Source organism: Xenopus tropicalis, chromosome 4 (assembly GCF_000004195.4).
Source record: "Xenopus tropicalis strain Nigerian chromosome 4, UCB_Xtro_10.0, whole genome shotgun sequence".
Taxonomy (NCBI): domain Eukaryota; kingdom Metazoa; phylum Chordata; class Amphibia; order Anura; family Pipidae; genus Xenopus; species Xenopus tropicalis.
The window spans coordinates 100,869,494-100,888,831 of NC_030680.2; the positions used below are offsets into that span (position 1 = coordinate 100,869,494).

At 42.1% G+C, this 19,338-nt stretch overlaps 1 protein-coding gene and 1 long non-coding RNA gene across 4 annotated transcripts in view; one reads left to right on the forward strand and one right to left on the reverse strand.

Annotated features, from left to right (window-relative positions):
* The window catches only part of LOC105947007, a 25,624-nt gene continuing 6,286 nt past the window's right edge, over positions 1 to 19,338 (forward strand). For both annotated transcript variants that reach the window (XR_004222399.1, XR_004222398.1), the window contains exons 1-3: positions 1 to 807; positions 12,899 to 13,144; positions 13,702 to 13,785. This is a non-coding gene — a long non-coding RNA (uncharacterized LOC105947007). The remainder of the gene's footprint in view (positions 808 to 12,898; positions 13,145 to 13,701; positions 13,786 to 19,338) is intronic.
* Positions 11,949 to 19,338, reverse strand: part of kiaa1614 (uncharacterized protein KIAA1614 homolog) — a 16,346-nt gene continuing 8,956 nt past the window's right edge. The window contains exons 6-10 of one of the 2 annotated variants that reach the window (XM_012961630.3): positions 19,098 to 19,185; positions 17,076 to 17,346; positions 13,698 to 13,804; positions 12,966 to 13,129; positions 11,949 to 12,649 (exon numbers count right to left, since the gene is read on the reverse strand). In XM_012961630.3, the coding sequence (XP_012817084.1) occupies positions 12,456 to 12,649; positions 12,966 to 13,129; positions 13,698 to 13,804; positions 17,076 to 17,346; positions 19,098 to 19,185 (824 nt within the window). In that variant the 3' untranslated portion in view covers positions 11,949 to 12,455. Of the gene's footprint in view, positions 12,650 to 12,965; positions 13,130 to 13,697; positions 13,805 to 17,075; positions 17,347 to 19,097; positions 19,189 to 19,338 lie in introns of both variants that reach the window. The other variant, XM_002936962.5, reaches the window with a different exon arrangement.

The following is a 19,338-nucleotide window of genomic DNA, read 5'->3' on the forward strand; positions in this document are numbered from 1 at the left end:
GAAGATCAATTGCAAATTGTCTCAAAATATTACTCTCTACATCATATTAAAATTTAACTCAAAAATTAAAAGAAAGAAACCTTTTTTCAGTAGCTGTGTATAGAGAAATACACACATTCCTACAGGAGGTAGAGAAGAACATTTCTACGGGCTGTAGTGACCAGGTGGTGCATTGCAGTTGCTGGCCAACAACTTTTGCTGACACAATAAAGCAAATTCAACATGCAAATATGTGAACTGAATTTACCTTTCTGACCTGTGACCATACACCATCCCCAGCTATATGTATAGGGCCTACATTCGCCCAGCCAGCTTTAGCTAACTAAACGATAACTGGAAATCAGCTGTTACACCCACACATTCAGCTTGGAAATGGTGGTACATAGACTTTGGGAAGACAGTTTTGGTATGGTTATGCTAGTTGTTTAAAAAAAAAAAAAATCTTCAGGGTTACACATTGCTGCAGTTCACTGCTGCACCTCTGTTCCTTAATTACTAAGCTAGGGTTACATACCTACACAATCTACTTTAGGTATCACTCATTAATTAGCAGGTAAAGGTTTAAATTAGTCTTCCCAATAGACATGCTAATAACCTGTTGGCTTGAAAAATGGAGTGTTCTAAGCTGCCCTATAAGGAGGGGGAGGAGGGCCTATATGTTTCTGACCCTGGGGTGTATAAATGCTGGTGATTTCAGGCAAGTGACCTCTTTGCAGATTATTGACTGTTCAGTGGCTGAAAAGGGAATTGTGCAGGAATCCTGATTGCATTATGTGTCAAGTTCCCCTGCCTGGGGGAAAGGGTGGGGTGAGTCTCTTATGAGTTGTTGATCCTTTGCAGGTGGGGGAGGGCTCCCAAGTATGTGGTATTTGGTCTCTGTGGGTGTGCTGAGCGTCTCTGAATACGATGGGGGGGGTGGGAGAGGTGACCAAATGTGCTTTATTTGTGGGGGAAGGGGAGTCTGGGGTGGGAGGCTCCTGTTACACAGTGTGGCTTTGGGAGTCTGCTCTCAGACTGTGTGTGGGCTTTGTCTTATTGCATTGGTGTTAGAGGCAGGGGGTCTGGGACCCAGTATACTGCCAGGACACATTTTCCTTGTGGGGTAAGAATATGCTATTTTGGAATCGCAGTGGTGTTTTAAAATAATTAGAAAGGCAGGTGACATCATCTTAAATAACTGTACAGTGGATTGCCTTACATTGCCTTGTTCCTCTGATAGTGGAGGGATTGCAATAGATGAGGTATTGGCTGTAGACCCTGCGGACCCTTTATATAAAGGGAAATTCTATTAATCAGGTACTTTGAAGCCTTATAGGTTATATACAAGCAGACGAGAGGCTGATTCACAACTGGAAGTCACTAATTCACCAGCTACAGTAAATGGCATTCGACCACTGACTTGGGCCAGGAGCAGAATGGGTGCTCAGGACCTCATGCAACATACCGTATTCCACTCCTGTGATCAAATATTCCAGATTGAAAAGGGAGGTACACGCTCATCAGGCACCTTGACATGAGCAACCATGAAACTGATGTTCTGCAGAGCTCTATGCATTTAATAGTGCAATCTAGTAACCCTCCCCGGAGTAGGATTCCATTAGGTATCCCAGTGATTTGCAGATCTTTCGCCCATCCATAGCATGTTCTCAGAAAATGGCTTGGTATGTGAGAGATTATGTTAATGCTAGGGAGTGGATATACGGAAGGCATTTGCATTACTGGAGGGGCCCAAGGAAAGGTTCAGGGAATGCAATGTGTGAGAGTATTGTATAGCCTACAGAAGGAAAATCTTTGCATTCTTTCAGCCTGCATCCATTGTGTGTTCCTTTATATAGAGCAGCAGCCAAAACAATTAAGACAGGAGCAAGTCTATGCCTGATCTTCCAGCGGTAGGGACTTTCTGATTACTAGGTCTTGTTTTTGCCTTGGGAAGCCAATAGCACATTGCAGAGCAACTTCAAAGTACAAGAGTGTGTAGTGCAAAGGCAACTTGTTCTGTACTCCGTGGATACAAAGAGAACTCCTAATATGACTTGCAGGGTGCTGGATCAACATGGAAATCATGTCACTTTCTGCCCTGTTGTGTCTGTGCAGAGGAAAACCTCCACTTCTGCTGTTTCATCTCCTTCACCTTGTGTTTTTTGTTCCTTGTTCAATATTACATTATTTCTGCACATCTCTGAGCCATTAATGGCAAAAGATTAGAACTCTTATTTCAATAGCAATCAAAGAATTGCTTGTATTTTTTCATGCACTTCTAGTTAGTAGTACTGGGTAGCCCTGTTAATCAATATTACCTGTTTCTCCTTTGCAAGAGAATATACCCATTATACCCAATACCACCACATATCTCCAGAGAGTATCAATCTGCCTGTCGATATGCACCCTGGGTGGGTGTGGATTTTTGGTCCAAAATTTGCATCTTGTGCCCATGGCACTGCCTACAGACATGATATTAGTGTTTTCTCTGCCAATATACAAAATGAGACATTAGCCTAAAACAGCCATGTAATTGCCCCCGCTACCTTATGAGAGCCACCATTTGATCAAACTTTTCTATACAAGCACCATAGTGAATGTTTCACTATACATTCTGCATTATGTTATAACAGCTGCTCTGTGCTTGCTCCTCGCAGGGGCTGTCAGTCACCCTTGTGTCTCCCACCCAGTGCAACGCCTCCCTTTATCTCTTATATTACCAACAACTCACCTATTTACATGGCGAAGTCAGATACCTTGCCTCTTTCTGATCAGATGAAAGCCTTGCATTTACTGCATTGCACACTGGGGTGGAGGTCCTTGCCAGGCAAATGTCGTCATTTTTATGATTTATTTGGTCTCTTAGGATTTTACATGTTGAGCAGAGCTGTTCAGAAGGGGGCTCAAATCCACCTGTAGCAGAGGGTGTTTAGGCAAATCTCATATTTCCTATAATAGTGAAGGAGATTAGCAATTTGCCATTAGCCACTGGGGATTTTATCAGATACTGTAGCCCTCAGCACTGATCTGATTCATACTCGTGGGGTGCAGGGGCTGGCATTATCTCCTTTCTTTTTGTGCCCTATATACAGCCGAAGGCACAAGCAGACATGTAATGAGGAAAATGGTATTTTCATGCATATTTTATACGTTACATATTTATGTGTGCATGTGAGATCTGGTTTTTATTTATTTTTTGTTCTGTTATTACAAATCCTATTTACTCCTTGAGTATGTAAGGGCACATTTCTGTTACAGAAAAGCCCTGCAAATCCAACCAGGCCAATGAAGCAGCATGTTCTCAGGCGTAACAATGCACCTTTGCAAATGGGCTTTATTTATTGAGGTGTTTGAAATATTCTCCTTGTCTCCATGGTCCCTCAAATGCATAACCAGGTTGCTAAGGCAATCATGGAATTCATAGGGATTGTGAGGATAAAACTGCATTATTGTTTCTATAATGTCTGTTAGCCCTTTGTCAAACTAGGCATTCATAACCCACACATCAATACAGTTTCTCTTTAGTCAGTCAAGAGTAAGAGGCCATAGCACAAAATACTCCATATAAAGGTATCCATGTTATAATTACTATATAATTGGCCCTTGGTGACACTGACCCTAGTGTGTGTAATAGGGACCTCTGGAAGCCTCCCTGAGGCGGGGACTGATGCACAATCCCTGTAGAGTGATTGAATACATGACAAATACATATGAGTGGGAACCACTTGCCTTATTTGAGGCATTCTTAACAGACCGAGGTTTCTTTTTAGCCATAGCCACCCCCCCATATATAGAAATGTACATCCTACGGTAATAGAAATTGTCCTTCAATATAAAGTGAACATTGCATATACACCCACACAATTGTGGCTATTATACAGTATATTTTGTTTGGGGAGAAACTATTCAGACACTGTCAGTTAATAGTTAATAGTGAATTTTGGAGAAGACATGCCACCCCCCCTCCACTCGAGTTTCCAGTTGCTATCTATCCAGCGGGGCTGTGCTGCCTGGCAGGTTCCATTATTCCCTGCTGCGGCCCACTAGAGCGCTGCTTTATTAATCATTGCCAGAGACTGTCAGAGCTTGGCTAAATCCATCACTGGGCTGCAGCCCTTCAGAGCCTTCCTGAATCCATTATCATTGGGGCCTTGATGCACCAACACCTTTCTGTCAGCATTCCAGCAACTTCATTCCCTGTTTAAATCAGCATTCCAGCCATAGCCCCTTCCTGTACACTACTTTAACTCTTTCACTGCAGCCTGTAAGCACTTACTTAAGGGAAGCTTGGTGCCTGCTCCAATGAGACATCCCTATATGAGCGTGAGCATATTGCTGGTACCCAAAGGGTTATGCTAATACCTCCCTCAGACTGCCACCATTATGTACCGGATTCCTACAATAAGCTAGGAGAACATTTCTTTTTTTAGCCCCATATCTTTTTCATAACCACTTTACAGCTAACAGGCTGCCATGCATCATAACCTTCTAATTTCATCAACGCTCCCTGAAATGAACAAGGCAACATGCACTAAGAGACTGCATGTCAGAGCCAGGGATGCAATGACATGGTGCCAAACAAGCCTGAGGAGGTAAGTGACAAAGGGGGTTGGGTGTGTGTGGGGTGGGGGGGGGGAGTAGGATCAGACAAGCTGCCCTCCTCCTGTCTCTGCTAACAGCTGACAGCAGCCTGGCTCCTTCCTCTCCCACAGAGCCACATAATATGCTCTGTCCCCTGAGAACTAGTCTGTGGCCACCTGGGCTCATTAGCAACACAAACTCCCTGCGGGGACACTGGGCACAAGGCTTCTGTTGTGGGGGGCAGGGCAATGTCATATGAAAGCCTTTGCCTTAAATAGGTAGGAGAGGGAGAGAATGAATAACTCTTTCACTACTGAAACTCACCCGCCATACAGGGGTAACTGAGTGCTCTCTATACGTAACTCTGGCAGTTTGTTTAGGCAAAGAGTCACTGAATGAAAAATGGATATATATTGTGCATAACTTACGTGTTTTATCTGCCCATTGTGGGTATGGAAGGAGAACATCTTCTATACCCAAATAGATGCATTGCTCAAGAGGATACTACATCAAAATATGACTGTGTGGCTTAACCTGGCAGCATAGACAAACATTACGGTAATAGTTACCCATGCTACTTAAAATTTTTTGGTTGTTTATAACTATGGGAAATGCAAGTCCTGTATTTCCGAGCCTTCTGGATAATGGGTTTCCCACAACAGACCCCAAACAGGTACTAAGATATTTATTTAAGTAATGTTTACCAATGAGGTAAAATGATCTTCAAATACATATTTTTGTATTGTGCAGTAGCTTTTACCCATTATATTTTGCCTGACTGTGACCTGGCAGTCTGAGACAATGGCAAGTAAAGAGAATAAAGGCAATGGTAAATGGAAGGCGGGGGGGGGATTGATCTGCAGGGTCTCTATACAAGAAAGCAAGGGATCAATGCTTCTATTCCCACAAGCAGGCGCTTTGCATTCATGAGAAGAGGGAACATGCTGCCTGGGACTCACAGTAGTGCCTTTGAGTGTGTAAGAGCCCAGATGGCAGCAGTGCCACAGGCAGCACATTTCCCATTCTACTAAATGGGAATCAGCTGCTGGTAGGGAGGGTGTTCTGATCTCCACCCAAAAGAACTGCACCTATCAGTATCAGCTTTATAGAAACTTAAGCACCCAGTTATTAATACTGCAATCTGACCAATACAAAGGAAATTGCCAAAGAGATCCAGCATGTTTTCAAGTCAAAAATAAATGTTATCTCATCTAGAATAGTTTGCTGTGTTTTGCAACATTGACTAAAAGACTGGTGCCAAAACAGTGGGGCAAATCTGTCTGGGAATCCATAGGTCATATTTTTTTTTTTTTAAACTTTTCTGTATGCATGATATACGCCTGCAGCTACACTATACATTATCAACTGAGATGGTGCTCATCACTGTCATGCAATGTTTCCCCACTGGCTCTCATGTTGCTGGGGAACACTAAGCTGCCAATCTGCAGTGCGTGCTATAGGTCAGTGCTGGAAATTGGGTCACAGGTGACTGATGCTTTTTCCATGTGAAGGCTCCCAGGCAATGGATTGTGTTGCCCCTGCACCAGACTTTCCAGCTATGACATTATATGGGCTTAGTTTGTGATAATCCCTGGCTAGCACCAACCTGCCTGACTTCTGCAAGTTACGTTTGCGGCTTAGCAGGACAATTTCCATCAGATATGGCCAAGGAAGGTGGCAGCTCTGGAATTTTCTGTAGGACATTGGCCTGGAGACCTTTCCTTCAGGTTAGTAGCTTCTGCATTCTGGTCCTTGGTTCCCACTTATTTTCAATAGTTTTTCTTAGTTAACATTTTTTTTTAGTTATACAGAACGGACATCAATAAAGCATGCATATTATGAATTCTGAGTTATTCATCTAAGGGAAGGAGAGACATTGGTTACATACTGTTGCAATGGCAAAACTGGAAAGAACAAGAGTAAAAAAAATAAACATTTCAAACTTAACTAAGGGCTGTGGCACACGGGGAGATTAGTCGCCCGCGTCTAACCCCCCCCGATATGACATCCCACCTCTCGAGGCAACTTTGGCGATTTCGGCTATTCGCCAGCACCGCGTATGCCATCCCACCGGCGATTTACATTCTCGGTGGGATGGCATATTGGGGAGATTAGACGCCCACGACAAGGGAGATTTGTCGCGGGCGACTAATCTCCCCGTGTGCCACAGCCCTAAGTGTGGTCAACAGTCTCTATAGAATTCTAAAGTAAATAAATCTTTGCTTGAAGTCAGATTATACCGTAAGCTGGCCATACACGCATCGATAATATCGCACGAAACCTTGTTTCGTCCGATATTTGGTGCATGTATGGCAGGTCGGCGAGGCGCAGGAGGCTGCTGATATCGGTCGCCTCGCCGATCAAATGGGTTAAAAGATTTTAATCAGGCGCCATAGAAGGAGCCTGAGCAAAATCTGCCTTCAGAGCTGAATCGGCAGAAGGAGGTAGAAATCCTATTGTTTCTACCTCCATATCTTCCGTTTCAGCCCTGAACGTTAGTGGCTGATTGGAATGATCGAAAATCGCCACGTGTGTGGCCACCTTTAGACTGATGTCCCAAAGTGTGAAGAGAAAAGGAGGGGGAAAAAAGCCTAAAGGCTGAGAGGAGAAGCATCTTTAGTAACCCAATGATATAATCTTTATTACAACAAATTGATATATTGTGATTAGATAAGGCTAAGATGACAGAGAAGATAAGTTAGTGGCATTTGGTAAAGTATAAGTGTACCAGGGTTCCCAGATTCTTACAAATGTCTTGTGTTTGTACTAGACAGCTTTTTGTTAACCGTGATCCAGTTAAATTTATCCTTAAAGTGGAAAATAGGAATAGATTTGGATTTCCAGGATTTAGCAGTAAATAATATTATAAATTCTAGCCTAGAATCATTGAAGGTTTGGGCAATTGTACCAAATAAGCATCTTTGTGCCAGCTTACTAAAAATGCAATCTTAACTGAGTTAGGGATTTATTTTAGACAAATTGGGACCATATACCAATGTACTTTATGAACTTTATATGAGGTTTCTAAGAGTGAAATATTTATAGAACAGTGAGCAATGGCTTTGGGACCAGGTCCATCTGTTTAGTAGTATTAAGATTTTTACTATATGCTACAGTGTAGGGTAAAGGGTCCTTTGAATATGCGATAATAGATATAAATCTGAGATTAGGCCCCTTGACTGTGTTTTTTTTTATACAGGCTCTCTTGAAATAGGTGGGGCTCGGCGTATTCTTTTATTTATAAATAAAATGGCTTAGGTGTTCGTATCAGAAAGCTTCTGTGGCAGGTGGATTGCAAGTTTCTTTTATTGAGGACCATGGTTTATGGCAATTTAAGAAATAAAAATGATTTAGTGTTTAAAGGGGACCTGTCACCCTAGGCAATAATTCCAAATCCATTCTGAATAAGGTATCTTTCTGTAATTTGGATCATCATACCTTAAGTCTGCTAAAAATCATTTAAAAATAAACCCAATGGGATTGTTGTGCCACCAATATGCTTTCAGGCAGCCTAGTTACCATAAAGTACAATGTACTGTTTTATTATTACAGATTAAAAGGAAATCATTTTGATAAATGAGAATTATTTTCTAAAAATGGGCTCTATGGCAGATAGTATTCTTGTAATTTGGAGCTTCATGGATATTAGGTTTCTGAATAAGGGATCAACAAAACACAGTGCAGCACTGCCTTTCTTCTCTCCCTGCAGCCCTGGCTCACTAAGTCCATATTAGGCTCTGTTCCTCACAGCACTGTGGGTTAGGGGGAGAGCAAGGTTCTGATGGAACCAGTGGTTGGAGACATTGTTTCTGTATTTTAGTGTTTCTGAGACACAACACCTGTTATATACAACAATTACTCTCCAGTAATGTTACCAGCACTGCCACCATGGGGTAAGAGATGATCTAAGTATAAAAGCATTATTTTCTGCACAGAATATTCTTTCATATTTGGATTCATACATATGAGAGCTGCCATACTTCTTACATTAGCTGAAGCATTAGCAGTATATCACCACACTAATGCAAGTTTTGCTAAGAAAAGGGGCCAGTATTCAGCTTAAACCTATGTAAGAATGGGTGTACAATAAATGGTGTATTTGAGTACATGAGCTTTATCAAGCAGCCGTGACAAAGCATAGGAAGTGCCTGGGTGTAAGAACCACCAGTACATATTAATAATTTAGCATCTCTCATGGCTGGCCAGAGTCTATATTTTCAGCCCGGGCATTGGTAAAATAACAGATGTGTGTGGAGGAGGAAATGGAATCTAAAAATTCTCCTCCTTGGAATGGCAGGAATGTATGGAAATGAATGCAGAGATGCAACCTTAACCTATCCTTGTACTCCCCTCTCTGTATCGCATTACTGAGCCAGACAGCAGCACCTCATTACAGCACCTGTCTTTTTTTTTTTTCTCCTTCACGACTGCTCTTCACATCTCACTGACATACCATCAGTAAAGTATAGCCATACTATTAATGTTGTATTCTGGGACAAAGAACTTATTAGAGTGTGAGCTCTACAGGGCCGCAATGTCTTTCTTCATGTGCCTAAGTACTGCACAAAATGTACATAAGTGCTGTGTACACAAGTAGCCTGATATAAAAATATACGTGTGTGTGTGTGTATGTGTGTGTATATATATAGATATATATATAGAGAGAGAGAAAGAAGGTCCTCTGCACTCATTATCTATCTATATATATATATGACATTAAGGGCGTGGTTGATTACGTTAGTAATGGCACTGCCTATGGAAAGATGTTACGCCTATTTCGTGATGCCTCCTTGAAAATGTTTCTGATACAGGTATGTTTAACAATCACTACTATCACTATTTGATCTAAAATGAGAGTAAAAGCTGCTTTAACAGCTGATCCCCAGCCAGTGGCTCGGGGGCACCATGTTGTTCACCAACCCCTTGGATGTTGCTCTCAGTGCCCCCAAACCAGGTAGTTATTTTTGACTTGGTGGCAAGTTTTGGTTGAATAAAAACACATTTACTACCAAATAAAGCCTCCTATAAACAGTGGTCAAAGAGGCTGCCTAATAGCCTCCATGGACTTTTATGGTGCTTGTGTTGCTCTCCAAGTCTTTTTACATTTGACTGTGGCTCAGGAGTAAGAAAGATGGGGACCCCTGATTTAGAGTATTATGAGTAGCACTTAGCAAATGTGAACAACTCCTTTAATGGTTTAAAATTTATTGGTGAGCAGAACTTCCCATTTTTGCTATGATATACATATACACTGCTCAAAAAAATAAAGGGAACACAAAAATAAGACATCCTAAATCTGAATGAATGAAATATTCTTATTAAATACTTAGTTCTTTACATAGTTGAATGTGCTGACAACAAAATCACACAAAAATTATCAATGGAAATCAAATTTATTAACCCATGGAGGTCTGGATTTGGAGTCACACTCAAAATTAAAGTGGAAAAAAACACTACGGGCTGATCCAACTTTAATGTAATGTCCTTAAAACAAGTCAAAATGAGGCTCAGTAGTGTGTGTGGCCTCCACGTGCCTGTAGGACCCTCCCTTCAATGCCCGGCATGCTCCTGATGAGGTGGCGGATGGTCTCCTTAGGGATCTCCTCCCAGACTTGGACTAAAGCTTCCACCAACTCCTGGACAGTCTGTGGTGCAACGTGGCGTTGGTGGATGGAGTGAGACATGATGTCCCAGATGTGCTCAATTGGATTCAGGTCTGGGGAACGGGCGGGCCAGTCCATAGGATCAATGCCTTCGTCTTGCAAGAACTGCTGACACACTCCAGCCACATGAGGTCTAGCATTGTCTTGCATTAGGAGGAACCCAGGGCCAACCACACCAGCATATGATCTCACAAGGGGTCTGAGGATCTCATCTCGGTACCTAATAGCAGCCAGGCTACCTCTGGCGAGCACATGGAGGGCTGTGCGGCCCCCCAAAGGAATGCCACACCACACCATTACTGACCCACTGCCAAACTAGTCATGCTGCAGGATGTTGCAGGCAGCAGAACGTTCTCCATGGCGTCTCCAGACTCTTGTCACGTCTGTCACATGTGCTCAGTGTGAACCTGCTTTCATCTGTGAAGAGCACTGGGCGCCAGTAGCGAATTTGCAAATCTTGATGTTCTCTGGCAAATGGCAAACATCCTCCACGGTGTTGGGCTGTAAGCACAACCCACACCTGTGGACGTCGGGCCCTCATACCACCCTCATGGAGTCTGTTTCTGATCGTTTGAGCAGACACATGCACATTTGTGGCCCACTGGAGGTCATTTTGCAGGGCTCTGGCAGTGCTCCTCCTGTTCCTCCTTGCACAAAGGCGGAGGTAGCGGTCCTGCTGCTGGGTTGTTGCCCTCCTACGGCCTCCTCCACATCTCCTGATGTACTGGCCTGTCTCCTGGTAGTGCCTCCATGCTCTGGACACTACGCTGACAGACACAGCAAACCTTCTTGCCACAGCTCTCATTGATGTGCCATCCTGGATGAGCTGCACTACCTGAGCCATTTGTGTGGGTACATGCCAAGGCATTGTAGGGAGTTCATACAGGCACGTGGCCACACACACTACTGAGCCTCATTTTGACTTGTTTTAAGGACATTACATTAAAGTTGGATCAGCCCGTAGTGTTTTTTTCCACTTTAATTTTGAGTGTGACTCCAAATCCAGACCTCCATGGGTTAATAAATTTGATTTCCATTGATAATTTTTGTGTGATTTTGTTGTCAGCACATTTAACTATGTAAAGAACGAAGTATTTAATAAGAATATTTCATTCATTCAGATCTAGGATGTCTTATTTTTGTGTTCCCTTTATTTTTTTGAGCAGTGTATATATAAATATATATAACCAAGCAGCAGAAATATTAAATACGTCAATGAGAGAATACTATGAGAGAGATAGGCTGTCTTTGGGGTGCTGTGTGTTGCAGAGCTAAAAATTCCAGCATTCCCCCAAAAGAAGTTATTGTCCCTAATGCAGGCATATGCAGTCTTTGGCTCCTGCAGAACTATGCTTTTGGAAATTCTGTTTTGCCAAAGTCGTGCTACATTTTACTACAATAATATCTATCAAACAATGATAAAAATAAAATTCAGCTGCGTGGCAGTACATAGTCTGACGCTGTCAAGGCTAAAGTCACATGCAGCACCCTGAGTTGTCCCTTTATCCTAGTCAATTCATGGCTATAACACTCTGATTATATTATATATGTTTGATATAGTTATATATAATTATAGTGAATGAAAAGTCACCTGTTAGCAGATGAGAACCACTTATCCCCAAAACATGGTCACAGGCATATACGTGTCAAATTAAATTGCACTTCTGTTGCACTTTAGAATACATGTGAACCTCCAATCTTTACAAAATAAATGTCTCACAAAAATATTGTAAATTACAAAGATATTTAATATATTAAAATTAAATAGGCAGTGAGAAGCCATATATTCATAAATACACAAGGACATTTGACAATGTGAGCTGTGCAAGGCATAGAGAATAATGTCCGCTCCACAGTTTAATACTGATAAACAGAAAGATTCCTAACTTGTGCAGCAGACTTATCCCTCAGGTACACGGGTGACTGGACCAACCACCAGACATTTCTGCTTTTAAACAAACTGGTGTCATGAGTGCAAAATGAAAAATCACTTGGTAAACAGATGGTTTAAAAATATACTTAGTCTGTAGGCCAACCTGGAATCCATGTGCTTAGAATACTGAAATCATTTATCATAAGAGACATGTACCGACTGCTAAACTGCTGCTGACCCATTTCCGTCGCTGAGCCTGCTGAGAATATAGTGAAGATTGTTCTCTGCGCTGACCTCTGTCAAAAGATAAAGTACCACAAAGCTTTTCCGTGGGATCTCCCAGAATGCAGTGCTGTCTCTTAGCACTTGGTCCTTCTCTGATGCAAGACTCGCAGAGACAACGTGGACTCCCTGTCCATAATCTTGCTCAGCTGCTCATGTGCAATAGTCGACACTTTGGTACCATTCAACTCCAGAATCTCATCTCCCACGCGCAGCAGGCTGGAAAAAAGCTTGGCAGTGCTGGCATCACTCATCTCTTGCACGTATATACCTGAGCAGAGGGAGGCTAGTCAGTATGGGTTAACCATGTTCCTGTAACAGAATTCTAGGCCCTAATGTGCTGGATGAAAAATGCCTGACTTAGATCTCAGCTGTGAAGATGGGAACTGCAGTGCCAAATGAATTCAAATATCCCCTTTAGCAATCCCTTCTCACCTATTGTATTGCATTATTTTTCCCATTACCTCCTACTCCTACTGTTTTTTTCTATAATGACCCCCTTGCCCTTTTTCTGCCACAGATTGCACAAAAGATAAAGGCATGCTCTGTAAAGATACCTAAGTGGGTGGGTTGCTTCTGCTACTGACCTGAGTCTGGACGTCCATTTACAGATGAAATACTGAAGCCAAAACTGCCTTGTGGGGGGCGCTGAAGCTGTAAAAGGCGGGTTCCATCAGGGTACACCTCAGCTACGCGCCCCAGCACCCTTGGCATACCAGGGGATCCAATGTCTTCCACACTCAGTGCGCGCCTGAGTAAAACAAAGGTTTGAGTATATCATAACTATAAACTACATTTTAACAAAATAAAATAAAAGGCATTAAGTTTACCTAGGAGTTGCTATAGGTTACTGCTCTAAACTTAGTGCCTTTTACTAAATAACCCCATCAGATGTTTGTCTTATACCTACAGCAAGCAATACCATTGTCACTTCAGATGTTATACAACTTCCAGCAATTGGGATTATGTAATATTATGATCATGCTCTATTTACAGTTCAGCCTGGCACTTGATGTTGTATTTAGTGCTTAGTGTAAGCCAATGAGTGGGAGTGGGATAATTCCATTCTGTCGCAGGGGAGGGGAGGGGCACTAGAGCAATGACACCCTGTGCTGTTTGTACATCTGTTACACTGTAAACTGTTCTATATTTGCTCTGTCCCCATGACCCCTGTTCTGTTTAAGGAAACTGCATTGTTTACATTGCTAAATATCCATTGTGTCACTGTTCTATAAAACAAGCTACAATTTCTATCGTCTTATAGTTACAGAGTACACCAATACTTTAGCAGGTTGTAATCGGTTATATTTGCATTGTACCTAGGTGCCGTGTTGGCATCTTCCGTGAGGTAGACAGCAGATCGCTCTGATTTTCCCAGCAGGTTCTGCACTGAGGATGCTTTCCGTGGTAAGTGAAATTGTGTCACCTGGTGGCCGAATAAGGGTATAACATGTCAGTATCCATCTAAAGGGTTTCCAGTATAGAATTATAATTTCTGAATGTCACATAAAAGAAAGAAGATATTTTTAAATAGACATCAAATCAGTTTGTAAATTATTATGTATAATATTATGTAATAATAATATATGCTATAATAATAGTATGTATGATATTATTATATACTATTTAGATTATTAAAGGGCTGATATATATTTTAAACTGAACTGGGAAATCCAGAAGGATTTCCAGCAGTTTAATTGATCAGTGTAAATAAATCTTCAGGCATCTTTTCCATAAATGAATCTGCACGACTTCAATAGCAAGGTTCCCACTTCCTACTTCCTTCTTTTGTATTTTTATATTGGGGTTACCAGATTATTTGAGAAACCAATGGCACTTCTAATTAATGCAAGTTGCTGGGCTGGTGCATTCCCATTAAATGAAAAGCTATAACTGCAACCTTTCTAGCTGAATTTTCTAAAAGCATGCCCAATTTTTCCTGTGAATGGTAACTATATTATATTTACAATATAATGTGGGATTTGTTATACTCTTCTCATCAATGTTCTTTCCAGTCTGAATTTATGCAAGGACATGTATCTATGCATGTGTGTGTGTATGTATGTAGTATGTGTGTGTATGTGTGTTAAGGGTTTTTTTCTTTAATCTCAGTGCATAATGAAAAATTGTTTTAATAGGAAATGATGGGAGAAAGCATTGCTGTATATGAGAGCTCCTGGATATGGCATCAAATGTGTCATTATTATCAGTATTAATATACAGATATGAGTGAGTACAGATCTCTTCTGCTCACTATGAATTCTGTAGTAACATACTCCTTGTGTCTAAAATGTTTATTTGTACAACTCTCCCTTTGCTAGATTGAAGCAGCAGCCAGCTCCATGTTGTAGCTCTCATCATTCCAACTTTTGGATTCCAGTGGTGGCCATTATAAAGGTTAAACTTAAAAACCCAGAGGCCAAACGATCGAATTATAACGACTAATGGGCACAGTTAGGTTTGGGGACCACATCAACGAGCCAATGCGGTCCCCGATCCGACTGAATTTTTTAACCTGCCCAATTGATATCTGGCCAATTTCAGGCCAGATATTGGTCTGGCAGACCAGTTGTTGATGCCCCTACACGGTCCGATAAGCTGCCAGATCGGTCCAAGAGACCAATATTGGCAGCTACAATCGGCCCGTGTATGGCCACCTTAAGACTGGCCAGATCAGGGATGACTTTGAAGTAGTTGGCAAGCTTGATTATATTGCAATAAATGGATACATTCATTCTTTAAAGGGGAGAGCATTGTTAGTAGCTTAATGCATAAATTGTCTTAATTACCTATATATACTGATATAGGTGAATACAACACTGAAACATTCCAGTATTGAAGGGATAATGACCTGCAGCTGACAGTGCTAAGTGCAGTGAAGGGGGACAAGATGTACATGTTGACTTGTGCCCCAGTTTTATAAATGAGCTCATATATGTGCTGTTAGCATAAGACTTGTGCCTGATTACCAAGGCATTATTGGCTCAATTATGCTATTGTTATAACTTCTGAAATGATTAACTGCAAACTGCAAGTGTATTGTTTTTATTTCCTGCTCCATTTAATGCATAAGTATGCATTCCCTCAGGCACTGAATGGAGACAAACGGCAAGAATACATGTGTGTATGTGTGACACTTTAGCTTTGTGCACTTTTGAAGTAAGACAGTTTTAATTGTATTACCCATAAGGAGTCATTAGAAAGCCAAACTCACATCTAAAGAATTAGCAGCAACCATTCCCATATTGATTGTGACACATCAGTATTTGTAGAATATATTTCATACATAAACATAACAGCATCTATAGAAATAATGCTGATTTTTCTCAATTATCCTCTTTCTTTTCATATGAGACAAACTCTAATACTCCACTGGCAGTCAGTGGGAAGCACCTAGAAGGAGGTTTTGTATTTACTTCTCTATCCCAGTGCCACAGTTCAATATATTCCCACATATTTATTTATTTGTTTATTTATCTGTACTGTCTGCAACCTCTCACACTGCAACAAGGCACACAGGAAACTGGCATGGATTCATTCTATAGTAACCAAAGGGAATTACCAATGAAAACGGCACATGGGCACAATTCCAGGTTTGGACTGGGCCACTGGAAGAAAACTGGGTAAACCTCAGTCCTGTGGGGCTGAATTGGTGGTGGACAGTAATAAATAGTGGCAGGGGAGGTGCAGCAGGGAATAGTGTGTGGGGAGGGAACATGAGATAAATACCACCCTTTAAGGTGGCCATGCACGTTGAGATTTGTTGTTTGTCCCCAAATAAGTGGATCTTTCTCCCAATATCCCACCTAAGGTTATAACGACGGATATAGAAGCCATCAAAGTGATGGGAATATCAAACCTGCCCGATTGACACCTGGCTAATTTTTGGCTAGATATTGGTCAGGTAGGCTTGTGGGAGGGCCCCACAGTGGGGCAGATAAGCTGCTGGATCGGTCTGAAGGACTCGAATCTGTCTTTGTATGACCACCTTTTATCTGTCCGTGTATGGTATCTGTCTGTGTATGGCCACTAGAAGGGTCATAGACCACGGTGACAATCACAGAGAGTAGAAATGCAAACTCCCATTACAAGCTATGGAAAGCACAAAGTAGTAAGAGGAAGCAACAGTCTGCAATATATTCATATATCTCTGACCTTTAGCTCTACTACCATTAGACAATTACTTCTGTAACAGGCCCCATACGCGTTATGGGCAGATTACAACTAAGAAACCTACACAGCACTACTAAACAATAACAGATATTGCTTCATGATACATTTCCTATGATACTACCCTCTGGCATATGAAGGGTTTACATGGTATTATCAGCCTTTAGGGCTCTGGCACACGGGGAGATTAGTCGCCCGCGGCAAAACTCCCTGTTCGCGGGCGACTAATCTCCCCGAGTTGCCTTCCCCCTGCCATCCCACCGGTGAACATGTAAGTCGCCGGCGGGATGGCAGACGCGGCTTACATGTTCACCGGTGGGATGGCAGGGGGAAGGCAACTCGGGGAGATTAGTCGCCCGCGAACAGGGAGTTTTGCCGCGGGCGACTAATCTCCCCGTGTGCCAGAGCCCTTAAGTGCAGAACAAGTGGCCCTGTTATATCAAACAGAGATAAGAAGCCTTTATCTAAAGTCACCCCCTCTGAGCCTATTTGTACCTTTTTAATTGGGAACTGCTAGTTGTACTCACCAGTTTTAGTGACTGCAGTGAAGGACTCTTCTTCAGCCTGCCATCCTTCCCTGCATCTTCACATCGCTCTTTGTTGCCCCCAACGCAGGCGCCTGAGCTCCCAGCAGCTGGTGTAAAGATCTGCTCTAAACTGGAAGACTGGAATCGTTCCAGCTTGGGGCGGGAGGCCAGGCCAAAGGATGATAAGATTTTCTTCATTCCACTACGGATGTCACCTCTCCTTGCTGCAGGCTGCATTGAACTCTTGTGGGTGACACACTGATTTACATCTCTATAGGGTCAAAATGTGACATCAATGTAATATGTTAAGGCAGATGTAAAAAGTGTTGTGAGTCACACAAGCAGGAAAAAAGTTCTTTGAGGATGCTAAATAAGGGCTGTGATTGCCTATTTGGTAGCCCCATGTGGACTGCTAGCCTGCAGCTTCCAAAACTTGCCCCCAAGCCAGAGATTTAAAAATGGGCACCTACTTTGAAGCCACTGGGAGCAACAACAAAGGGGTGGTGTGAAACATGTTGCTCGTGAGTCCCAGGTTATGGATCACTGAGTTTAGGTATTAAAAATTACTTGCAAATAGCTGGGTGCACACTGGAAAGTAATGGTAGTCAATCTGGATCATCTCCCTATACCCATCATTGTAATCCAAACTAATTAGTCATATCACCCACCTTAAGTGGGCAAATTGGGAGAAAGAGTCACTTGTTTGGCAACATGAGACAAATAAAACACATTACTTGTGTCGATCCAGCTTAATCACGCGAAAATGCAATGAAGTAGGCAACTGCTGTGAGTAATGTGTTTTACATGCTGCGATCCATAAGTGAAGGCATGTCTCTATGTGCCAGTGCCCTTATAAAGGGAAGCTACGCGCCAGCTGCACTTGTCTGTACCCAATTAATGAGGCAAATCCCTAAACAATCCACTGTTTTAGTGTTAAACTCTTAGCAAATGAGATACCCCAGTGTGTCCAGGTGCTGGATGCTGGTGGTTGCAAATCTGCTAATTTCACAGAGAAAACAAACAGATATTAGTTAAACAATTGCCCAATTTCTTCTGCCCTTGCACACCCAGCATACAATGAAAGACACAGCAAACATATGTGGTGCAGTAAAAATACTGGCAAGCAGCTTTCTAGTCTATTAACAGATTATCAGCCTCTCCTAGCAGCCCAAAAGGCCAAAAGCACTGAGGTGACCCCATCTACTCTTGGCAACCTTTCTGGGACTGGCATGTAGGGTTTGCTGGCATGAGCCCAAAAGGTCTTGGGGGCACAGAGACTGGTTGCTGTGGCTTGCAAAGGTTTACACACCAGATTAAGGACAAATGTTAGGAACATGCAGCCAGCTACAATAACAAGCAAGTCCTTTAACATATAACATGCTTTTTGTACCTTGCCCAGCATTAGTCACATCTGAGTGATTTTCTGCCAGTTCTTAATCACCAAAAGAACCTTGCCCATGTGACACTCACTGTATTGCATGGAGACCATAACAAATGTGTAATCTGCGTGTGTTACCAGATTCCTCACTTCACTGGAGAGAGCATAGATTGTCTCTAAAGAACTGGCTTTTTATGTACGAAGGGGTAAGTTCATTGCATTTTCTTCCCATAATTACAGCATGGAAATAAGTTAAGTATGCCAAGAGGGAGCTATATACCCAACCTATTTATTTGGTAGATATGCAGCGAAAAAACAGGCCAATAATTTCTTTATAGAGGGTCATTCCTGTTAATCTCCAAATCTGTCATCCTGTCATTTACAGCACTGCCTTGTTGCTAGGGTCAGTAACCTAACAAGCAACTAAAGGTTTAAATTTATTTCTATGACCAATTACAGACTGTACTATACAGTCTAAATTACGTTATCTGCATCATCCTTATTATTGCTATCAACTACAAGCAATTTTATTTGTAGTTTCCCTTTGTAAGCAACTAGACTTGCTGGGCTGCAATTACTAAACTCTAAACTGAAAACCCTTTAAAACACAAATCTGACATAAATATTCTTCAGATCCTACGTACCCTGATTCCTGATCCAATTGCCTGTCGTGCACTGGGTGTTCAAGAGTTGCGCCACAGAATGCAGAGCCCACCTCGCTGGCACTGACATCTACTGTTAGGAGAAAAAAAAAAACAGCAAACAGTTCACTTATATTCAAAAGTATAACAGAGCTGCTGCTAAGACAGTGAAGTTTGGCGCCATCTTTTTATATCTGAGCAAGGAGGAGCTTGCTCAGTATCTGCTCTCTGTATGCACAGCTGG